Raw genomic sequence first — 20,582 nt, 5'->3', positions numbered from 1 at the left:
GACCTCTGGCTTTCCTTTTCTTGCCTGCCTGTAATAGCTTTATCTGTCTTTTGTTAGACAATACTGAGGTTAGGACTTTAAATGGTTTTCTGACAGCTGAAGGTCAAAGATTCTCTCTAATATCAGCCCTCAAGTTGCTTTAAACAGCAGTGGTTTGACATTCCTGGTCCTGAAATTTTACGCTTTGAAATTCATACAGATTCAGCTAATGATCTCTCTCCCAGAGAGGCTTACACTGCAGGTGGGCACCATTAACATTTCAGCACATTTGCCATTCATCCTTTAAAGAGAATATGATTGTAGAATTTGATTCTTAGCTCTTAATTTGGTAGGTTGTAGGGCCAGCGAGTGGCAATGAGGCAGTGAGTGTTCCCTTTGAATTTCTTACCCATATGTAATTGACTGAAGACATTGAGCACCATGGAACCCATCAGCTGGCTTGGCACTGACCACACCCGAGTTTCCAAATCCTGATCATGTGGTTGTGTCTGGATTATCTTGTTTGTGGAGTGTTCAGATCTTTGCTCAACATGGCGAACTGTCATGGACAAGCAGGGTCTTTGCAGACAGTGAGACCTGGGCTCCTCTCTCAGCTCCACAATTTTTGTGGATCATTGAATCTTTGTCAGCCTCCTTGTCCTCTGCTGCAAAACAGGTGTAACCGTATGCATCCTCTGCATTGTGTGGGGATTAAGGGAGATCATGCATGTAATGTGTTCAAGTATTACCTGGCACCTGGTAGGTGGTTAATGAGTGTCAGGTCTCCCTTACCTTCTGTTGCCTGTGCTTTTTTTCCTCTTTGCATCTGGACTAGCAGAAGGAAAGTTAAGAGCTTGACCCCTGGGTCGCTGCAGTCCTGAAGGATTGAGAGCACTTCCAGAATGTCTTTTGTACACATTTCTTACCTCCATGTCCTCATTGCAAGCATGAATGTTACCACCGCTGGGCAGAGAAAGGGAAGAAAAGAAGTGAATATTTGTAAATAGGAGAAAAAAAGATGAGGGTGAGAGAGTCAGGAAAAGGAAATGACAAAGGGAATAGAACACGGAAGAGGCTCACCTAATGGAAGATATAAGTTTTACGGAGAAATCATAAGCCTTCGCAGAGCCAGGCAACTGCCTGACGCAGAGCAAGAACAATGGGCTACGTGATAAAACAGAGCCGCGTTCAAAGCCTGGCTTCTCCAATGATTGGTGCTGGAACCTTGAACAAGGTTGACTTCTCAGCACTTTGGCTTTCAATTGAAGAAAACAGCAACTAAATTTACTGAGTGCTTACCAAGTGTCAGCACACTCTTCCATTCATTTAAATTTTCACACCATCTGATGTACGGATTTATGATCCTCATTTGACAGATAAGGAAACTGGCTTGACGTGGTTAGCATCTGTCCAAGACCACAGAGCCAGGAGTACCCCGTAGATGGCATGGCTTGGAGCTCACACTTTAACCACTGCACTGAAGCCTAGTGCATCACGGGGCTGAAGAGGAGGGGAGAGGTTACTGTGAATGGGTTCACCCAGGACCTGCCCATAGTATGTGCTGGTACATGTGTTCCTTCCCTTTCCTGCTTTCTCTTCTCCCTTCCCTGGATGCTTGTCTTCTGCAATCCAGGTGGGACATAGTTTTCTGGAAATTTCCATCTGGTTAAATGCAACTTGCTACTCCCAAAGAAACCCCAATATAGCCTCACCCTAATATACTCTGAGTGTTACTGTTGCACAAGTTAGGCTGGTGCAATTGAAGCCTGTTTTCAAGGATTGCTTCTATTGATCCCACCCCTGGCTGTAACTCAAAACAAATCTGATAGTAGGAGAAATAAAACTACTTCACATACTCGTACACACACACACACAAAACACTTACACATAGGAGTTGATTATTCAGTTTCCTTTTCAAATATATTTGATTGACTTTCTCAAATTAAATTAAGTCATATTTGATCATTGTCTTATGGATTGCGGTTATTTCTTCCACTGGTTCAGCCTGTGTTTCAGCATCATATAAATATCATTGTCTTATTTGTTCATTCTTCATTTAACAAAGAGTTATTGGGAGCCTATTACATTTAAGCACTTGGGTAGATATAAGAAGTATTAAAATAAATGAGATAGACTGCCTTATATTGTCTAATGATCATAAAACCAAATAATTATATTCCAATATAAGTTTAGGAATGGAGATGAACGCAAAGTTTATAATTTGTATTTTGTGTTTTCATAGGATCAAAAAATGTTTCCCTTATGATTTATATCTATTTTTTTGGTTGAGAATATTTTCTGTATTTTGCTTTTTTGGGGTTTTTTTTTTTTGGTTGTTTGTTGTTGTTGTTGTTGTTGTTGTTGTTTTTGCCATGCCTGCAGCACGGGGAAATTCCTGGGCCAGGGCTCAAACCCACACCACAGCAGGGACCCAAGCCACTTCAGTGACAATACCAGATCCTTAACCCACTGCACCACAGGAGAGCTCCTCTTTAGGTTATTTTATTAATACATATCTTAAGGGTAAATTCAGAATCTTGGAGTTCCCTGGTGGCTCAGGGGGTTAAGGATCTGGTGTCACTGCTGTGGCTCGGGTTCGATCCCTGCTGTTGGAATTTCTGCAGGCCACAGGCACTGCCAAAAAAAAAAAAAAAAAAAAAAACTTTTTTATTTTTTAAAAAAAGTAAGTTAAGAATCTAATTTCTGGTGTTCCTGCTGTGGTGCAGCAGGATCAGCGGTATCTTGGGAGCCCTAGGACAAAGGTTCGATCCTGGGCCCAGCACAGCAGGTTAAGGATCTGGTGTTGTTGCAGCTGCAGCTTAGGTGGCAGCTGCAGCTTGGATCTTATCCCTGGCCTGGGAACTCCACAGGGCAGCCAGAAAAGAAAAAAAAAAAAAAAAAAAAAGAACCTAATTTCCTCTTCATCATTTTTTAAAATTTGTTTTTAAGGTAACCTTGTCTTTTCTGACTTCTGTGGTCAAAGATATTCATGTTCATTGCTTAACAAAAGAGAAAGGGAAATTTTGGGACACAAAGAAAATTGAAATCATCCTAAAATCCTACTTTTCCAGGATCATTTATTGAATAACCAATTGACTTAAAGTTTTTATATTGTATAAATATATATGCACATAAGAAATGATGTTTTTCCTCTTCAAAACAGAGCCTACAGGGATGTTAGACGTCTGGTACATGAAACAGCACATTGACTACAAAAGACAACAGATTTATCTTTTCTGGAAGGTAAGTTTTCAGTGTCCACTTAAAATTCGGGAGAACTATGTGTTTAGGTTTCTGTTTTTTTTTTTTGTTTTAGGGCCGCACCCACAGCATATGGAGGTTCTCAGGCTAGGGGTCTAACTGGAGCTGTAGCCACCGGCCTATACCACAGCCACAGCAGTGCCGGATCCGAGCCACATCTGTGACTTACACCACAGCTCACGGCAATGCTGGATCCTTAACCCACTGAGCAAGGCCAGGGATCAAACCTGCATCCTCATGGATCCCAGTAAGATTCATTAGCCACTGAGCCATGATGGGAACTCCTTGTGTCATTTTTATGGAGTTCAAATGGACACAAGAAGAGAATTACATATTTGAACGATGTTTTGGGGCCAGAAAAAGACCTTCTGTCTCCTTAGTGGCTTTGATATGAGGCTTCAGAGACTCTGCTGGAGCTCATTTTTTCTGCCAGATCCTCATGATACTTGACTCTGTGTCATTTACTCTTGCCAGACAGGGGCGAGAGCTCTGGCCGTGTGCCTGCCTCCACACCACTGCATCTTTCCCTCATCCGCTTCCGGTCGGATCCAGGTCCCCTCCATCCCCAAGCAGGCCCACCCTCTGAGCCCATCACTACACTGTCTCTTCTGACTCGTCTCCCCTCTGCCCACCACCTCTCCTACATACCATATGCCCAGCAGCAACCATGCCACCTCACTTGTTCACTGTAGGGGAAAAGAAAGTTGTGCATGTTGATATTTAGAAATATGTTTTCTGTGGTCCTTGAAAATGGATGAGGTAGAAAGATAGCGGCTCTACCTCAGGAATACTAATAATAGTAAAAACTAATAGGAGTAAGACTAGATAGAAAGCAGCTTTCCTTGGGAACAGTAGTCAAACCATGGTGACCCGTCAACCTTCCGGAAAACAATGAGGCCTCCTGTTATTGCAGCATGTAGAAGGATTAGAAAGTGCTGGAAGCTGGCATTGTCATTTCGCTTCATCCTTACAAAATCCCTGAGAAGTACATGCTAGTGTCCCCACTTAATATGGGAAAAAACTGAGTGTCAGAAAGAGGAAGTTCTTTCCAGAGTCACCCACCTACGATGTGCAGAGCCAGGACTGACCCCATCCAGAGTGCTTTCTGCGCCATCACTACTCTTTTTTTTTTTTTTTTTTCCTTTTTACCTTTTCTAGGACCGCTCCCACGGCATGTGAGGGTTCCCAGGCTAAGGGTCTCATCAGAGCTACAGCCGCCGGCCTATGCCAGAGCCACAGCAACTCGGGATCCTAGCCGTGTTTGCAACCTACATCACAGCTCACGGCAATGCCGGATCCCTAACCCACTGAGCAAGGGCAGGGATCGAACCCGCAACCTCATGGTTCCTAGTCGGATTCGTTAACCACTGCGCCATGATGGGAACTCCAGTACTCTTTTTTTTTTTTTTTTTTTTTTTTTTGTCCAAAGCAAATACTCTTTGAATTGAGCTACTGATGGGCATGTTTATAAGAGGTTTTCTTTATGTCCCAAAACCTGCATCCCTTTTATGATACCTCTTGCGGTTAACGGTGGATAAACGGTTTTGGAATTATGAAGCTGATGGGCGTGAAACCTGAAGAGGGAGAGCGATAAAGTCTCTGAAGGGCTTAGCAAGCTGGATTTTCGTAATTGCGATCTCTTCACTTTTAAGAAATGAGCTCTTTCTCCCTCTTTCCCTTTCTCTCTCTCACACACGAAGGTCTGGTAGAAGAGGAGATTACTATAAATAGCTTGGTGAGTCATAATCAAGTTCCTCACGTTGAAATGAAAACTGCAGCTTAAAATTTATTTTAAAATAAAGCATTTTTAATGGCAAGACTATTCTTAAAGCAAGACATTTAGAGCTGCCATAACTTGTGAATACTGTAGAAGAATCCAGCTCAGTTCCTGGCTACTGGGTTTGGTTTTCACAAGTAAGTAACATTAAAACCAAAATTCTGGAGTTCCTGTCGTGGCTTACTGGTTAACGAATCTGACTAGGAACGCTGAGGTTGCGGGTTCGATCCCTGGCCTCACTCAGTGGGTTAAGGATCCAATGTTGCCATAAACTGTGGTGTAGGTCACAGATGTGGCTCGGATCTGGTGTTGCTGTGGCTCTGACGTAGGCTGGCAGCTACAGCTCCAATTGGACTCTTAGCCTGGGAACCTCCATATGCTGCAGGTGCGGCCCTAAAAGGACAAAAGACAAAAAAAAAAAAAAAAAATCCCTCCCCCTGTAAAGATCTCTTCTCTCAAAATGTCCTTTACAGTTATCTGGAAAGATGCTGTTCTGGTCCCATCTCACTCTCTTCTAGTCTAGGCTTTCTCTCTGAAACTGGCATCAGAGCAAAGTCCAAATAACTCTTTGTTAGCCACAGGTGATGCTGAGCAAGCTGGCATGTGCACATTTCTCTCTGCTGTTCATTTGAGCTTGTCCCTCATCTTCACAAACCTTGGGTTCTAAAATGAAGTCTTGGAATCCAAAGGAGCTTTAAAGCTCTTGTAGTCCACCCTTTCTCTCACAAGCATCACTCCCACTCCAGGGAGGACAGACAGATGTCTCTGCTGGGACCTTCTGGAACAGGGACACTTCCACTTTGTAGGCAGCCCATGCCTTGATGGCATCTCTTATCATTAAAAAAGCTTTCCTTTGGTGGAGACAAAATTGTGGGCCCAAGGAGGATGGTTTAGATTGGAACTGACTTGAATAAGAAATCAAAAACGTAAATACTGGAGTTCCCTTCATGGCTCAGTGGTTAATGAATCTGACTATCATCCATGAGGATGAGGGTTCAATCCCTGGCCTCATTCAGTGGGTCAGGGATCCGGCATTGCTGTGAGCTGTGGTGTAGGTCACAGACGCAGCTCAGGTCCTACGTCGCTATGGCTATGGCATAGGCTGGCAGCTGTAGTTCCGATTTGACCCCTAGCCTGGGAACCTCCCTATGCCATGCATGTGGTCCTAAAAAGCAAACAAACAAACAAAATCCCCCCCAATCCTCTGTAAATACTAGAAACTTCTACAACCTTGTGTCAGATGGTGGTCCTGACAGGGCACCTTCAAAACCTTCAGTGCTTGTCTAGCCTGAGAAGGAAAAGTTGGGTCCAGTCCTCAGTTTTACAAGTTTGTTATAGGACTTAGTCCTTTTCTGTTGAATCCTGAGCTTCTTCAATGGCCCTAAAGAGGCCACCCTGTCTGGAGTTACTGAGATGAGCAGTCCTGCTCTGGACCCCAGACAGGAATCCCAGACCTCTCAAGCGAAGGGGGTTTAAGCAGTATGTAGTTCCAACCCTTGTTTCACAAGCGTGGAAGCTGAGTTCTGGGGAGGGGGCACCAGTGCCCATGGGAGGATTTCTGTAACGTGGTGCTTGCTCTGGGAGCCTTTCCTGGGCAGAAATACTGCCCTTCTGTTTGGAGCCACCCCTCTCCCACTCCTCCGACTGGGGACTCCTCTTGCCACCCTCAGGCAGGTGCGGGAGCTGCTGGGGCAGCCCCGTGGCACAAGGAACTCGTCTAAACCTCAGGCTGCAGCCAGATCAAGTGCTCTGTGGTGGGGCCCCATCAGACCTCACCGGGGAAAGGAAGCAAAGTCATGCGTGTGGTGGGTAATTTTTCTTTTTTTTTACTTTGCTCAATACTGGGAAACCTGCTGAGAGGGACACCCCGCCCCTGCAGAGGGGAATTTCAGGCTTTGGCACCAAAGGAAGGCCCCAAGTAAAACCCCATCAGCCTGTGAACACAGAGAGAGCACGTTCTCTTGCAGCTGGGGAAATGGGAGGTAACCTTTCGTTTTTCAGGATATTTCGACTAGAGGAGAACGCGTTGGTGCTGAATGGGTCCAGCTCTGTGTGGGGGAAGGTGGGGATGTATGTTGTATGTGTGTGAGCGCACGTGTGTGAACGTGTGTGGGTTTTGTATGTGTGGGAGGGCTGTGAGGATGTGGGTGTGAGTGGGTGGAAGATGTGGGAGGGGGTGTGTGTGAGTGTGAATGTATCTATATGTATGTGTATTTACGAATGTGAGTGTGTCGAGGGTGAAGGACCTTTGTTCTGGTTTCCACGAGTTACTCATTTTCCCACACCTTAGTTTCTCCTAAAAGCTCCGTTTCTTCAAAAATATCCTGTACTATTTTTTTGCCCTAGCTGCTTTTAAAGAGAAAAAAAAAAATACTTTCTATGTTGAAGCCAAAAAGCAAAGCCTAATCTATGATGACAGCAAAAGCATCTGGGTATTGTTAAAACAGAAAATGCGGTAACAGGTAGAAAATGTTTGTGAACAGCCCCAGTGCGTGTCAGAGCCCTTGTGGGTCAGAGCCCTTCGTGGGGGGGGTCACCAGTTCTTTCCCTCAGATTCCCTCTCTCATCTCCTTCCGTGCAGAGGTGCATGTTGTTTTCTTAGCTTTGATCAAGCAGTTCAATCTATGATTCCAATACACTTTTCCTTCCATTAATACACCTTGTATCCTTTAGGACGAAAATCACCTTGAAAAAGTAAATGTGGTGTATGAAAAGATATGACAGCGGGTTAAAGCCACATGAACCTTGCCAGTTTCCTCTATACACGTCTTCATTTCTCACTGTCTTGATCATAGCGAATCACAAACTTTCTGACATTGTGGTTCAGGCCATGGGTCTAAAGGGGAAATACCTATGTGCACATGGAGCTGAATTCTCTCCTTCACTCATTCACTTACTCCTTCATTTATTCATTCAAACGAACGAATATTATTAAAGCCCCGCCGTAGGCCCATGTTGCATGATGGGAATATGGAAGTGACAAGCCAGAACCATCTTCTGTGCCCTTGAGCTCACAGTCCAGCCAAAGGACAGAGGTAGCTGTGCAGACAGTGGGAGCACTCAGCTGTTAAGGAGGAGTTCAGGTTCATCTGTGGGTGGTGGTCCGGGGGACAATGGCCAGTGGAGCACGGAAGGGGTGAGGAGCCAGAGGACCTTTCTCAAGGGAGTACTGGAGCCCACCCCAGAGGAACAAGTTAATCAGGACAAGGGTGGGAGAGCAGTTGGCAGGAAGATCCCCTGGGGACATGACTTTGGAGGTCAAGGATCACATTAGTGATGTGCTATCCCATAGAAAGATAAAGCAAGCCACAGAGGCAAGCAAGCCACATGTGTAATTTAAAACTTTCTCATAGCCAGGAGTTCCCTTCGTGGCTCAGTGGTTAACGATCCCGACTAGGATCCATGAGGACAAGGGTTCGATCCCTGGCCTTGGTCAGTGGGTTAAGGATCCAGCGTGGCAGTGAGCTGTGGTGTAGGTCGCAGACGCAGCTCAAATCCTGTGTGGCTGTGGCTCTGGCGTAGGCCGGTGGCTACAGCTCCGATTCGACCCCTAGCCTGGGAACTTCCATATGCTGTAGGAGCGGCCCTAGAAAAGCCAAAAAAAAAAAAAAAAAAAAAAAAGAACAGTCCAACCTATATCACATGGCACTGACGGGATGAATTGTTTGGCCTCTTCCTACGAAAGAGATTCAGTAAAAGTAGAAAGTACGATCTGTACCGTTTTCTCTTGTTAGAGGACAAAGGTCTGCTGTAAATCCTCAGGGAAGATTGGCTGCCACGATGATATAATCCTAGGAGGCATCCAGCCTCAGAATCAGTATTTAAATACAAAAGCAGCAGATGGGAAGATGCGTTTTCAAGTCTCTCTCCTTCCCTTTCCCCACCCTGTCCCATCACAGTCTGGCACAGACTGGAGATATTTTCAGACAGAACAGGCTGCTCTTCCATGCCTACTAGTCGCACATACTATATCATCTGCGATGCAGGGAACTGGGGTTGGATAGCAGAATATGGTCAGTGACAAAGATAGGAGTAAATAGAGAATTAACAGAAGACAGAAAACAAAGATGGAGGGAGAGTTAAATCTTTGCTCTTAAAAAGTTTTGCTGTTTTTCTAGCTGCAAACATGATAGAAATCATTACGCCAAGGTAACTACCAGAAGGTACGACTATCAATTAAATCGGCCCAGAGGAGCAAAACATCTGGGGAATGTCTACTAAGTGTCAGCATGACAGCAGTTAAGCGTTCATCTTCCAAATAGAGCTGTGCTACCTGGGTTCAAGTTCCATCTTTATCACTTACTGGCTGTGTTTTTTTGTTTGTTTGTTTGGTTTGGTTTTTGGTCTTTTTAGGGCCATACCCAAAGCATATGGAGGTTCCCAGGCTAGGGGTTGAACTGGAGCTATAGCTGCTGGCCTACACCACAGCCAGAGCAACGCAGGATCTGAGCCACATCTGCAACCTACACCACAGCTCACAGCAATGCAAAATCCTTAACGCACTGAGCAAGGCCAGGGATCGAACCTGCATCCTCATGGATGCTAGTCAGATTCGTTTACGCTGAGCCACGACAGGAACTCCTGGCTGTGTGTTTTTGTGCAAGGTGCTTAACCTTTCTGTGCCTTACTTTCCTCATGACTACAGTGCAGATAATAATAATACTACATGAGGTTGATGTGAAAATTAGTGAGAAAGTTGTGGGAGTTCCTGTCATGGCTCAGCAGAAACAAATCCAACTAGGAACCATGAGATTGCAGGTTCGATCCCTGGCCTCACTCACTCAGTGCGTTGAGGATCTGGCATTGTCGTGAGTTGTGGTGTAGGTCGCAGACATGGCTCAGATCTGGCGTTGCTGTGGCTCTGGCATAGGATGGCGGCCTCAGCTCCAGTTCAACCCCTAGCTTGGGAACCTCCATATGCCGTGGGTGTGGCCCTCAAAAGACAAAAAAAAAAAAAAAAGAATTGTGTAAAGTGTTTGCTAAGTCATTGTTAGGAGGCAAACATTGTGCATGACATCAAGGAAGAAAGATGAACTGACAGGCTAGTGGGAAAATAGATCCAGAGATTTTCAGTACTGTGGTTTTTTTGTTTGTTTTTTTGTTTTTTAAGCCCTCATACGGAGGTTCCCAGGCTAGGAGTCGAATTGGAGCTGCAGCTGCTGGCCTACACCACAGCCCCAGCAACGTCAGATCCCAGTGCATGTCTGCAACGTATATACACCACAGCTCATGGCAACACCAGATCCTTAAGCCACTGAGCAAGCCCAGGGATCAAACCTGTGTCTTTTTTTGTTTTGTTTTGTTTTGTTTTGTTTGTTTGTTTGTTTTTGTTTTTTGTTTTTTTGAAACCTGTGTCTTCATGGATACTAGTCAGATTTATTTCCACTGAGCAAGCCCAGGGATCAAACCTGTGTCTTATGGATACTAATCAGATTCATTTCCACTGAGCCATGATGGGAACTCTACCAGTACAGTGATTTTTAAAACTTGCAGGTGAGGGTTGTCTTTTGAGACACTCCTTCACTTTGGACTGGGGTTGCTGAAGGTAGTCATGGGTTCTGAAGTCAAGGTACCTAGGCTTACACCCACGAATTATAGGTACTGGGAGTTCCTTTCATGGCTCAGTGGTAACAAACCTGACTAGGACCCATGAGGACGCAGCTATGGCTCCAATTAGACCCCTAGCCTGGGAATCTCCATATGCCGCGGGAAGTGGCCCCAGAAAAGGCAAAAAGACCAAAAAAAAAAAAAAAAAAAAAAAAAAAGTGAAAATGTTACTTTATCAAAAGTACAGTTTTTTAACATCCTAAGAAAAATTGATTTATTAACTCACAGAAATAGCCTTCCTATAATATACTTCAAAACAAAAACAGGAGCACTGCATTCTGAAATGTGCCAAATTTTGTCCTATCGTGGATTACATTCACCAAGTTATTTTTGATGCTGGCAGTTTTTTCAGGCAGCAGAATTCTTATAACAGGTTTATGAGGGAGCTATTCACCCTGCTTTTCAGGCAAACCTAAGTCAGAAAGGCTCATGTCACTAAGTTTAGGTCATTTTCCACAGGACGGAGCCAAAACAAAAATGAAGGGAGAGAGGCAGTGGGACAGGTTAAACTTTTTAGTGTATTCTTATCCGTAGGAGAAGGTGACAGTGTCAGTAAGACCACTGGCTTGCAACCGGCTTTCAGCGCTGCCCAAGAAGAGACAGGAAGTACCCTGTTTTTTAGATGCTCCCAGGGGCCCTGGACTCAGCCTGGATATAGCCTTTCTCGCTCACATCCACCAGGGGGCGCACTAAAATTTCACATTACCTCTCCTGTGTGGACTTCCTGAGTGAGTTTCTTAACCTCTCTAAGCTTTAGCACACTCATCAAAATGGGAACTTATAAGGAATAAACGTGACAGTAGATGTGAAGCTCTTAACTCATGATATGGCTCAATTAAAGGATAGTTTCCCCCTTCTTAGCCAGATAAACAAACACTAGAGTTTAAAAAAAAAAAAAAGTTTATCTGAGAAGAGGCAGCTGGCTCCTCAGGCCATGGGTCTTTTGAGTTGATGGTTTGTCTCCTTGAGGCTCAGGGCCTGTTGGCTCTGTAAAAAAAAAGAATTCTGGATCTCTCCGCTCCCCAAATTGCTGACCTTGTGCCCCTTGTTGAGGCTCCATGTCAGCATGTACCACAGCCTCACGGTTACAGAGGCTGCTTTCAGCTCTGGGCCAGAAGGTTGACTGGGGATCCATCTATGCAACATGGAGCCTAAACTCACCAAGTTCACAGTCTCAGGCTTTCAAGTAGAAGGATAAGTGGGCCAGAGTGGAGGGGTCACACCTCTAGATATCAGGAGCCCAGGATTCTTCTCAGCTCCTCCATCTGTCCCTTGGGGGTCCTTAAGCAAATCATCTAGTGTTTCTGGGGCTTAGTTTCCCCCTTGATAAGTCAAACACTGAATTTTTAATTTTTTTAAATTTTTTTACTTTTTTGCTTTTGTCTTTTTAGGGTCAAAGGTGCAGCATATGGAAGTTCCCAGGCCAGGGGTTGAATCAGCTGCAGCTGCCCACCTATGCCACAGCCACAGCAATGCTGAATCCTTAACCCACTGAGTGAGACCAGGGCTTGAACCTGCATTTTATGGATACTAGTTGGGTTTGTTACTGCTGAGCCACAATGGAAACTCCTGAATTAATTGTTAATCTATAGGCTCACTTCCAGTTCTGTTGTTCTGCGATGATATTCTATTCCATCAGGTCCAGGTATGATCCAGGGGTGATGGGTTATATACATTATTTGAAAATTTGATGTTACTCTTTTTTTTTTCCCTCCAACCAACCTAATCACACTGTTTTCAATTGATTCAGGAGACTGAATGCCCCTCTGGCCAGATACCTGTTTTCCCATTGGCTCATTGAACTCACTGACTCTTTTGTTCTGTGGACCCCATTGGACAAGTTAGGCCCATGTTCCAGTTTGGAAGGAGACCAATTACCTGAGAGACGTTAGCCTTTATCCCCAAATTGACATTTTGTACAAGCATAACTCAAGGGACACCCTATCGCTTTGTCTAACTTCTCAGTGATATTTGCAACTGAAAAATATGGGCTGTAAAGAGAAAATGCAAGGCCTGGGTCCAGGCTCTTGGGTGCCCTCTGGGAATCTTCACTCATCTTTCTGATCCACCTGTGTTTACTGGATCCCTGGGATCAGCTCGATTGCCACAGCAATCATTAGGCAGTTGCGTTGCATGCAAGAGGGCCTGACATTTCCCCGCCTTCTCTCAGCACTCTGCCATTGGATTGCATGAGCTTGCTGAGGTGTCTGTAAAGGGCAGTGAGAGGGTGGTAATACAGGCTGAAGTTTCCATAGTTGCCCCTTGGGTCCCTGACAAGAATGGGGAGCTTTGCAGGCTCAGTTAACTCATGGGGAGTGCCTTGGGGTCAGGGTACATGGGGTAGGGGTAGGACTCCTCCCTCTGGAACTGCAGAGGAGACAGGTAGAGAAGGATGGAGTGAGAAAGAGCAGAGGGAATGGTCTTCCTAGCCAGGTTTTGCTTTAATTTATCCTGCTTTTTCTCCTATGCCAAAGAGCCTATTTATTAATAACAGTTCAGAATATCACAGTGTCAAAATGCACTCACTTGTTTTCATCCACTCGACAGGCCTATGAGATCAGCCATGATGGACGTTTGCAGTGCTAACTTTTCTGGTTTTCATCAGGACACAGGCTGTCTTCTAGAGAAAGGCTGAACAGGCACCCCAAAGTGCCTCCAGCAGCATGGCGTTCACCCAGTGCATTGACCATGGCTTATGATCCCGTCTTGGGCTCTGTGGACCCAGAAGGGACCTAGAACAGGACCTGCATTAGTCAAGCTCCCAGAGGCTGAACGTATAAAAAGCTGCATGTTCCTGCATTAATTCACAGTGAGAATTGCAGCTGTTGGGCCAACCAGAAGGCTTGAGTCAGCAGATAGGCACATCCTTTCCCAGCATAATTATTTCAGAAGCCAAATTGTAATCAGAAGGCCAATTTTTTCACTTAAAGTGTAAGATACACATTTTAAGTGAACCAGATGTTCATGCGAGCCCAGCCTTTCCTGACCGATAAACAACATAGGAAAGTGAATTATTAAAACATTGCTTAGGGAGCAGGGAACCAGAGAAAGGGGCACCTGCCAATCCTAAGGTGGGTCCTTCAGCAGCTGGAGGCCACCCTGCACCCCTTGGAAGGAAGAGCCTTGCCAAGAAAACTGTGATGCTTAAGCCTGGTGAGCCACACCCTCGTCTCCCTGCACTAGGATGGACAGGCACTGCTAAGTGCAGGCCTTGGCTGCTCTCCATTGCCAGTGCTTCTGCCTCCCGTGGTCCTTGTCCAACAAGGTCACAATGCAAATAATTAGCTTTCTGCTTGCTTTCTGGGATTGTTCCCAAACTGTCTCCACTGGAATTCTTTCACTACCAAAACTTGTTAGTCACACATTTATAAACAGTGTCTTGGTTTCCTAGCACAGATGGCTAATTCAATTCACTCAAGAGTGCCTTTTACTAGTTTAGCCCCTGAAAATCTTGTTTTTTGATTTCTGGAGCAGCATTGTATTTTCTGTATAAGAACCCATACACATGTGTGTTTCACAGATTTAGAAATGGAGATGCAGAGGGGCTGAGTGCCTTGCCCAGGGTCACACAGCTGGTGACTGGTAGGGCTGGAACTTAAACCCAGATCTTTTGAGTTCAGATCCCTCGCCATTTCCATTGACTGTACCATCCTATTAGGAAGTTTCATTCTGAAGCAGGAAAGGAAAAGCAGTGTGTTTTTAATAATTAATTTTATCCTGCAGTGTAGCCCTGGGAAAGCTGTCTAGTCAATTATGATGGAACACGTAATGTGAGAAAAAAGAATGTATACATATATGTGTAACTGGGTCACCATGCTGTGCAGTAGGAAAAAAAACATATATAAAGAAATAAAATAGGAGTTCCCGTTGTGGCTCAGTGGGTTAAAGAATCCAACTAGGAACAATGAGGTTGCGGGTTTGATCCCTGGCCTCGCTCAGTGGGTTAAGGATCAGGCGTTGCTGTGAACTGTGGTGTAGGTTGCAGACGCGGCTCAGATCCCGTATTGCTTTGGCTCTGGCGTAGGCCAGCAGCTACAGCTCCGATTAGACCCCTAGCCTGGGAACCTCCACATGCCACAGGAGCGGCCCTAGAAATGGCAAAAAAAACAAAACAAAAAAAAAAAACAAAACAAAACAAAAAAAAACAGTAAATAAAAATAATGATAATAATTAGTTTTTTAAAATGTTGTGATTTTTTTTTTTTTTGAATGGCAGGGGGTGTGCGGGGGCATAAAAGTGTATGGTGGAGGGAGATGAGAGGATGGAAGTGAAAAGGTCATTGAGATGACGTAGCCGCCTGTTGCAGATGGTCATGAGGTCCTGGCACCAAGTATCATAGTAAGTAGATGTGTTTCATTGCAGAATCTGAGTCTATCAGAGGCAAGAGGAAAAATCCTCCACTATCAAGTGACCTTGCAGGAGGTCGCAGAGGGGAATGCCACACTGCAGAATATCACTGAACGCAACTCCTGGACCTGGACCATACCCAGAACTGGCATCTGGGCTGCGGCCGTGTCTGCAGCTAACTCCAAAGGCAGTTCCCTGCCCACTCGTATTAACATAGCAGACCTGTGCGGAGCAGGTAAGTACCATCTTACCTTTAATACTGCCTGTGGGAAACTGTATCTTATTAATCTCTTATTTCTCTCAGACCTAGCCCGGGGTCTGAAATGAGTAGCACAAGAGTTTATACTTTGGAGTTAACAGCCTTCAGAGGCTGTCCGAAATTTCCACTCAGTGAGTGTCCTTGGACAAGTGAATTAACATCTCTGAGCTTCAATTTTCCTCTCTCTAAAGTAGGGTTTGTATTACCTGAATTGCAGGTCATTGTGAGGTTAAATGCAGAGACTAATACATAGCACATACTTAATAAACATTAGTTAAGGAAATATTAATTATATTAAATTGAATACTAATATCTGGCTAAATTTTCCAGAGGCAAGAATAATATATGTTGTCAAGTTCTAGAGAAATATTCCCCTAGTCAAAACCTATTTTAAAACCAATAGTAGAGTTCCCATTGTGGCTCTGCAGGTTAAGAGCCTGACTAGTAGCCATGAGGACGCAGGTTCGATCCCTGGCCTTGCTCAGTGGGTTAAGGAGCCAGCATTGCCTTGAACTGCAGTGTGGGTCACAGACTCAGCTTGGATCCCATGTTCCTGTGGCTGTAGTGTAGGCCAGTGGCTGCAGCTCCAATTTGACCGCTAGCCTGGGAACTTCTATACGCCGCTGGTGTGGCCCTAAAAAGACAAAAAAAAAAAAAAAAAACTAAGTCCAATAGTGTAAATGAAGTTCTGGCTGTAACTGTAACTGTAGTACAATTTTGCTATACTATATATCTTCATTACACAAATTTAGATATGTATCTAATTACCTGCACTGAAAACCTATAACTATCTATGTACATTTTATAGCTGCATCCTCTGAAAATGAACTTGTCAGGAAAAAAGCCAGTAATTAGTCAAGGAAATAGATATGAAAACTATTTCTCAAGATCTGTTTTATTATAAAAATATTTCATGTCAGGATCACTGGCCTTTTTCCAAAAATGCCTGATAGAATGAAACTCTAATCAGATTCTTCCTTAAAATTCAGTATAACAGTTTTATCTACATATGGGTCTAGCAATGATCATTTTGAAGAAGCATCTACCAAAAATGGGTACCTTATACATGCTGTTGAATTTTGGTTATCGATCTTTTCAGTCGTGTATCCGTTAAGTGTTTAGTTAAAATAGTAGATAAGTAAGTACTGGTAAAGCAAGTAAATATTGAAGTAACCTTGGGTTGGCATGTGAGTTAGGAATTGCTCTTAGGAGTAAGGGTTGCGTTTACCAGAGGCTTGACTTCGGTGGCTTATTCATTCCCTTGCATAAAAAAGGTAGACAGCCCAGGGCTGGTGTGAGAGCTTCATAACATCATGAGGACTCCCAGCTCCTTCCTTCCGTACCCACTCCAAGTTGGTTCCCATCCGCAAGATGGGTGTGACTCAGGACGGCTGCTAGAACTCCAGCTGCTTCCCTCTAGGCAGCAGAAAAGAAAGGAGAAGTCTCAGTCCTCACTCCTAAGGAACTTTGTCCTGGGTCACAAAATAACATATTGACTCTAACTGGTCACCTGGTCACCCCCCCCCCGCCCCGCCCCTTGCAAAGGAGGCTCAGAAATACATTGTTCCCTTTGCTAAAGAAGATGAGGAGAGGGTAGGTAACTGGTACTCTCTCCCTCATGTAGTGAAGGTATCTAAGGCAGAAACCTGAAAGACTAGACAGATTAACTGTGGGGCAGGGGAAGAGCTTAAACTTTACGTCTACTAAAGTAAAACTATTTTAAGACCTCATAAAGAAGACTTTAAAATGCAAGTAGCAATTTAACAAAAGTGTATGTCACATTTTTAGCAAAAAGATGATTGATTATCTATCAATATCTGACTTATTCAAATAAATAAAAAATCATGGGATGTAAGCAGGCAACTCAAATATGAAAGGAGCCACACTGATGTAAATATATGTTCAACCTAACTAGCAATCAATGTGATGCACATTTTGAAAAAAAACCCATGAAAAATCAAATCAGACCCAGAAAGAGTAAATAGAAGTAGCATAACCCATATTGGTGAGTGTGTGGGATAAAGATCTTCTTGAATACTGTGGGTGGGTGTGTAAATTGGTACAACTTTCTGAAGAGATATTTGGCAGCTTGGAACACTAGCAGACTTTAAATGTGAACATATCTTTTGACCAAGAAATTCTGCCATTAGGAATGCATCTTCAGTCAGTAATAAGGCGTGAGCTTAAACATGTGAGCACAAAGATATTTGTTGAAATGTTTTCAAAATAATGAAATAGCACCAACAGCCTAAATATATGATAATAGAGGATGGATTGGTTGATGGCCCTCCCCCACCTTAACTCCATGCCAGCATTAAAATGATGGTGCAGCTGTGTCTTTACTGACATGGAAAGATGCACATAATAAGTGAAAAAGTAGGCTTTCAAAAGTATACATGGGATGATGTCATTTAAATATATGTTTACACATTTTAGCATAGTACAAAAAATCTATGTGGAAATAGTAACAGAAGTCATATCTACGGTATGGTTTTACAGGTGATTTTTTTTTTTGTATTTAAAATTTTGTCTTCAATGGATAAGCACCACATATGTAATTTTTAAAGGAAATTCTGGGAGGGGAAATTGAAATCTTACCACTAATTGTTTAGTATCTTGTTCTTGCTAAAATGTAGTGTGTCAAAATGCCTTACTTCTTTAAGCCACGCTGCAGATGGGTCTTAAGCATATAAGCCTCTTGAATTTTCTGGACCCATTCCAGGTTCTTTATTTAGATTTGGAAACAACTTCTCAAAGTGACATATTTGTTATATTAGAGTTGGCCTCTGCTTTATTCAGTTATAATTTATTGAGATTACTCTCTAAGGTCATAAGTCCAACAATAGGTAAAAAATACAGACAAGGTCCTACAGTTATATTTTGACCCAGGGGAGGGGCAAACATATAAACAAGTAAACTGCAGCACAGAATAGATGTGCGATGAGAGGTCCACACCGGATGCTCTAGGAACAGAGCAAAGGCGAAGCATGGGCCTGGAGAGGAGGCAAGGAGTGAATGGAGAATGCCAAGGCAAATTGGTGTTAGACAGGTGAAGGATTGTAGGTGAGTGGGTGTGAGGGTTTGTTTTCAGCTGAGATCTGAGCAGGCGTCTCGGTTAAAAAGAGGAACCAGGGTGGGAAAGAGTTGAAGATAAGGGGAGGCGAAGGGATCATTAAAGGAATGAAGTTCCTGGGGAGCTCAAAGATGATGGGATCCAGTAGCAGCAAAGATGTCAGAATGGAGAGGTGTTAAATGAGGGTGGGGCTTAAGAAAGATGAATGTAGAGCGGTGGTCAGGTAGGAGATTGAAATGGTTCCTTAGAACTGAGCTCTAGCTAAGGTCCTGGAAATCTCAAGATCCTATTGCTTCTCCAAAGGCCCCACCTGAACTGTCCAATACGAGTAGTTGTGCATCCTAGGGAGACCTGGAGGACAGGTGTGCAAATCACATGGTCCCATCCTGGAGCCCGCCACTCCCATACAAATTCTGCATGATCTCTAGGAATAGCATACCATGAGTTTTGTCTCCCTCTCTTTTCATGTATGTTCACACTACTCACCTAAATAGCTTTTCTTCTAGGAAAATAAAAAATAACACCCCAAGAGGCAGAATTACATTGATTTTGAGAAAATGGGGACAACTTAGCTGTAAAAGGCATAGGCCACAGCATGGCCCATCAAGAAGCTCAAGAATTATTCTGTTGATTTATGATAAAAATTGAATGTGTGCTAACCCATCAGTCAACAAGTAAAACATGTTTGATATTTCAGACCATTCCCTGTGCTCAAGAATTCTGGAAACTATGGCATGAATCAGAAGCCAGTATAGCCATTAACAGAGGCCCCCCGCATATGTCAGACTGAGGCCCCAGGAGGTGAAGCAACGTAGCTAAGATCATACATCCAGTTAGTGGTAGGGCTGGATTGAAAAGCCAGGCCACCTGTCTCTTAGGTTGGCACTTTTTCCAAATACCTTATGAACTCCATAACTCTATTTAGAAGCTCTCAATGAACTTGGAGATGGAAAGTTGAATGATGGGGGCTAAAGGAAGAATTCTGAAAGGTGTCAGAGAGGTGAGTTGTTTGCAGAGTTCTAAAGGAAAGAGCATGACCTGGCCAACATCCCGAGGAAGAAATCCAGGCGGGCTCCTGGCAAGTGTGGTGACTCAGAGGCTGGGCAATGCCAGGTTGATTTATTTAGCTAATTCCAGAGAGAGCAGTGGTTAGAAAGGCTCCTGGGCTATTTTAGCCCATCACCTGGCAAAGGGTCTTAATGCTCAATACGTATTTACTGAATGAATGTATTTTGTTTTCAAAAAAACACAAAACCAAAAAAAAAAAAAAAAAGCGAAAACAAAATTGTGGCATAGCCAGAAGATAAGGTACCAAAGCAGATGAAGATCAAAAATCATGGCTGGGACATCCAGTTCCTAGTAAGGTTGCTAATACACAGGTTCCAGGCTCTCTCCACCCAACTTGCCCAGAAGAGGCCACAAGAGAGATCTGGATGGCTGAATGCCTGTGAATGGGGAATAGCCATGAAGGGAGAGGGCTGAGGTAGCACTTGCTGGTCGCACTTCTCTCTCTTCCCCTTGTTGCCCTAAGAATGTCCATCCACCCAAGCATTTTATGAGGAGGCCGGAAAGTCTGGAGGGCAGGGCAGAGTAACTTCAGGGAAGCCCTGAAACTTAACAAAGAGGGCCTGAGATTTTTCTCCTGCCACCCACCCCCTGGCCTGGAAATTATAGAAAAGAAGAGCAGCCCCATCCTTCATGGAGAGCAGTGCCAGCCACAGAGGCATGGGTAGGTTCTGGAGCCCCTGAGTATGCTTACAAGGAACCAAGGGACAGGCACAGCTCAGGCTGCATCACTACAGGCTCTCTGGCTTCCCACCCGAAAAGCTCCCTCTCCCCATCTAAACTTGCTTGGAGGATCAGGAGCTATGGCTAAGCTCCCCCCCACCCCCCACCCCCACACAGAAAAATAAAGGCCAAGGCTGCTGATCAGTCTGAGAAGATAAAACAGGATCCCAGAGGAGAAAATTAGGAAAAAGCTGAGGGGCTCAAGTTCTGGGAAAGAAAGGCAGCAAATGGGACAACTTGTGTCATAAAAAAATATAACCAACACAACAAATAGAGCAAGAGTTTAGAATAAGCATAACAAGTATCCTTAGAAAGATAAGAGAGAATGCTAGCAACATGAATCAGAAATAGGTGGTTGTGGAAAAGCTCCAGATAAATAGATTTCATATGGAAAGCTCAATTGCTAAAATAAAGAACTCAGCCAGCGGGTTGAATAAGCAGAAAGAACTCATCTGTAAATTGAATGAGTGAGTGGAAGATTGGGTGAGAAA

The 20,582-nt window shown here is 44.1% G+C and overlaps 1 protein-coding gene across 6 annotated transcripts in view; it reads left to right on the top strand.

Moving 5' to 3' along the window:
- The window catches only part of IL12RB2 (interleukin 12 receptor subunit beta 2), a 77,861-nt gene that overhangs the window by 30,643 nt on the left and 26,636 nt on the right, over nucleotides 1–20,582 (top strand). For all 6 annotated transcript variants that reach the window (XM_021093522.2, XM_021093523.2, XM_084958627.1 and 3 more), the window contains 2 exon segments: nucleotides 3,143–3,222; nucleotides 14,987–15,206. In XM_021093522.2, the coding sequence (XP_020949181.2) occupies nucleotides 3,143–3,222; nucleotides 14,987–15,206 (300 nt within the window).

The sequence above is a fragment of the Sus scrofa genome, chromosome 6 (assembly GCF_054392235.1).
Source record: "Sus scrofa isolate SSC_HxYL_T2T_F1_AM1 chromosome 6, Sscrofa_HxYL_maternal_Yorkshire_Landrace_v2.0, whole genome shotgun sequence".
Classification (NCBI taxonomy): Eukaryota; Metazoa; Chordata; class Mammalia; order Artiodactyla; family Suidae; genus Sus; species Sus scrofa.
This window is presented reverse-complemented; position numbering and strand designations above follow the sequence as displayed.